The following is a 3,587-nucleotide window of genomic DNA, read 5'->3' on the forward strand; positions in this document are numbered from 1 at the left end:
GCAGGAGCCCAGCTGACGTATGCCTGACTAAACTGGAAGCAGCCCAGTGCTAAATACGGTTCACTCTTGTGCTCCTTGCACAGTCTGCCCTGTTTCTCTCTTCACTGAAGCTGTCTCCATTTGGCCAATGCCCAGAGTGATAGGCCAAGCAGGAGCCCAGCTGACGTATGCCTGACTAAACTGGAAGCAGCCCAGTGCTAAATACGGTTGACTCTTGTGCTCCTTGCACAGTCTGCCCTGTTTCTCTCTTCACTGAAGCTGTCTCCATTTGGCCAATGCCCAGAGTGATAGGCCATAAGGATAAGCCTTGCCTCTCTGGCCGTTAGGGACAGTCCATCCCATACAATTGCTGCATTTGTGCCTCCCTGCAAAACAGGGGCCCTCTGCCCCTTCCCTTTCCTCCCCCAATGGGTGGAGGGCCCACTGGACTGAGAGGGCCCTGAGGTGAGACGTTTCCTCATTTCACAGTTGAGAACCAAAGGCCAAAGAGCTTCAACAACGTGGCTTCCCCAGCTGGTTGTATTTCCAATCGTGATGGTGCATGGGATGTCTTCTTTGCTGGGCTGGAAGCCCCTAGGTACAGGTACCATATCAGAGTTCCCAAAGGGCACCCAGGCATTTGATAATATCAGCTGAATGAGTTGATGCTCCTTTATCACAGCAACTATCCCACCGCATTGCAATTACCTGCTGTTTCTCTTGTTCTCTAGACTGTGAACTTCACAAGGACAGGGACTGTGTCTTATTTATCTCTAAGACCCCAGGACCCAAGACAGGGCCCAGTGCAGTGCAGACACTCAGTTGGTGTTGGTTGAGGGAGTGAATGAACTCGTGTTACAGTGCTATAGTCTAGCTTTGCTAAAAAGTATGTATAAGCTCATTTCAGTTCATAAACATGGTCCAAAAATGCAAGAGGTCTATAACAACTGGGGATTTTCTGATTGTTCTTTTCTGCTTCCTTCTGACTCATCTCTCTGAGTAGCTGGAGGAGGCTCCATTCCCCTGGGGTCTGGATCAGCCCCATATCCTATGACAAGAAGCTTTTTCTCCCACCGAAGCTGTCAGGCTTCAGGCTACCGTGCGTCCATGCCCCATGTAAGTACTGGTGAGTTCTAGTGCTGGAGGGCTGGCTCTGAAGTATGCTAAAGAGAAGACACACTAGTATTGCATTTCATTTAAGGGAATAAATGAACTTTGTTTTGTGACCTATTCTTGTATGTGTGTTGGGAGGTGCACTCTTTCCCCAGAGTTCCCCAAAAGATGCAGTTCTTTTGCTGTCCAGATGTTCAACAGCTGTTTGAAGGCTTTGGCCAAGACCCTGGACCCTTGAGAAGGGAATGACTTCGCAGTGTGGCTCCTCTCCCCTTCTCTTCTATTACATGAATGTTATTTCTAGTCACTGGAAATGTGCCCACACAGGCAAAGTGAAGGGGACTGCTGAGGAAATCATGCAGATACTTTATATTTACACTGACATCTTTTTCCCACGAAGAGCAAATATAATCACCCTTTATTTCGCCTGAGGACAGGGGTACACGGTGCCCTTCCCTGCTTTGCCCTGACTTTGCCTATGATGATCTCTGAATGGAAAGACCTTTCCTTTCCAGGAAACTCCTACCTATTCAAGTATCACCTTCTTAATGAATGTTTTGTCACTCCCACAACCACCAATATATAACTCTACAGCAGCACTTATCACAGTCCATTAGCACTTAGCTTTGGGTCTTTCTCCCTAATTTGTGTTCCTGGAGTACAGGGACAGGACTTATTCATCTCTCTGCCTGGCATAGGGCCTGGTCCCATAATAGGAACTCTGGATATTTATGGATCTCAAGAATTAATGAACTCCACAAGTTTCAGATTGATTAAGGGACATTTCAACCCTGCAAGATCAGGCCCAGCTCCACTAGCTCCTTGTTGACAATTACTCCACTGGGCCCAGGCCTGGGTGGATCAGCCTGGTTACCTCCTGGCTTTAGGCTGCAGATAGAAGGACTGAAAGCTGGCTCAGACAAAGACCAGCGTCTGAATCAGCCCTTTCTATGCTGCTGGAGCCAACACAAGGCAAATGAACCAGAGTAATCATAATATCACACATTGGGCCTTTTAATTCTTACGGTGCTTTGAGATTTTAGGATCATTCTAAGTAGAAAATTCGCAGAGGTTGGGATGCTGTTTCTGGCCTGTTGATTTCTACTCTGTGCAGTATACTAGAAAGTCCATTGGTATAAAAATAAGGGAGCTGTATAAACACATTTGGACTAGGCCAACTGTTAGGCCATCATTAGATAGGAAGGGTTAACTGCTTTTATTTTTTCATATCTCAATCTTTTTATTCTCCTAACTGTTTCCTGAGATTGGTGGAATCAGGAAGGATCAATCTATCATCCAGGTGGGAAAGTAGAGCACATCATGGCTGTATTTATCCAAGTTTACACAACAGAAAAATGAAGGCTAATTCTATGACTAAAACAAGGACTGAATGGTCCAAGTGTCTCCCTTTTATAAAGAGAGGGAGTGAGGTCTAGAGGAATCAAGTAACTTGTCCATGAATGCACAGACAGTCCAAGTCAGAGCTGAAATTAGAACACAGGTCTCTTCACTTTGAGCTAATGAATGTTCCATAAGATTAGTCCCTCCTTCCTTGGGCTTTGACTGTCTAGCACTTGAAAAAAATCCAAAGCAAAGGCAACATCTATTATAAACCTACAGGGCTTAGAGAGGGTTACCACCAGAATCAGAGGAGAGAGACATTGATCAGAGGTAAGTCAACCTTCGTTCCCTGGAGAAGCAGCCCTCTGCAGCTTCTGTGATACAGAACCGGGTGGCCTCTTCTTATCCACCTCCAGTGAGGGAGGACTCATAACTTTGCCAGACAACTCATCCCACTGTTGAATTGTTTAGAAACTCTTCCATAGGTTGTCTTCTCTGTACCGGCCACTGGATGGCAATTAGTTTCATTTATGTCTGTTCATTTTAATGAATTCAAATGGAACAACTACTGACATGCACTCATTCCTTTGGGCCACATGTGCAGTTTTCTGCATGCCCCGCAGGCTCCCTTGGCTGGACAGCTAGTGTGTCAGTGTCCTGTTAACTCAGAGAAGCCCACCCTCTACTCTGTGCCTCCTACCCCCGGCGCTTCCTGGGGCCCATGGGTGCCAGAGCCCTACCTCCATCGTTGTCTTTGCTGTCGCCACAGGCAGTTTCCATGGAAGTGTCACAGCCAGCTCCTCTCCAGCCCAGCTGGCAGACGCAGTGCCACCCGTTCAGGTCCAAGGTACATCTGCCATTACCATTGCACAACCCAGGACAACCCTCTGCAAGACAAAATGCACAGAGTCCAGGTCTGATCGCCCACAGCCAACTGCTGTCACACACAGTCACACTCTACCTGCGAATGTACAAAACGCTTTCACATCCATCAGCACTCTGATGCACACATCAGGGAGACAGGGGTCATTAGGAATTGCCACTTTACAGAGAAGGTGACTGAGACTCAGAGAGGTGAAAGGATTTGCTAAGTGTGCACAGTCAGAAGTGGCAGGGATAGCTCTGAAACCCACACACCTTCTGCATCTAAGACC

At 47.2% G+C, this 3,587-nt stretch overlaps 1 protein-coding gene across 1 annotated transcript in view; it reads right to left on the reverse strand.

Moving 5' to 3' along the window:
* TENM4 (teneurin transmembrane protein 4) overlaps nt 1-3,587 on the reverse strand; it is a 223,589-nt gene that overhangs the window by 97,260 nt on the left and 122,742 nt on the right. The window contains exon 10 of the mRNA XM_008566153.1: nt 3,174-3,320. Within this exon, the coding sequence (XP_008564375.1) occupies nt 3,174-3,320 (147 nt within the window). The remainder of the gene's footprint in view (nt 1-3,173; nt 3,321-3,587) is intronic.

This window comes from Galeopterus variegatus, unplaced genomic scaffold (assembly GCF_000696425.1).
Source record: "Galeopterus variegatus unplaced genomic scaffold, G_variegatus-3.0.2 Scaffold15, whole genome shotgun sequence".
Taxonomy (NCBI): Eukaryota; Metazoa; Chordata; class Mammalia; order Dermoptera; family Cynocephalidae; genus Galeopterus; species Galeopterus variegatus.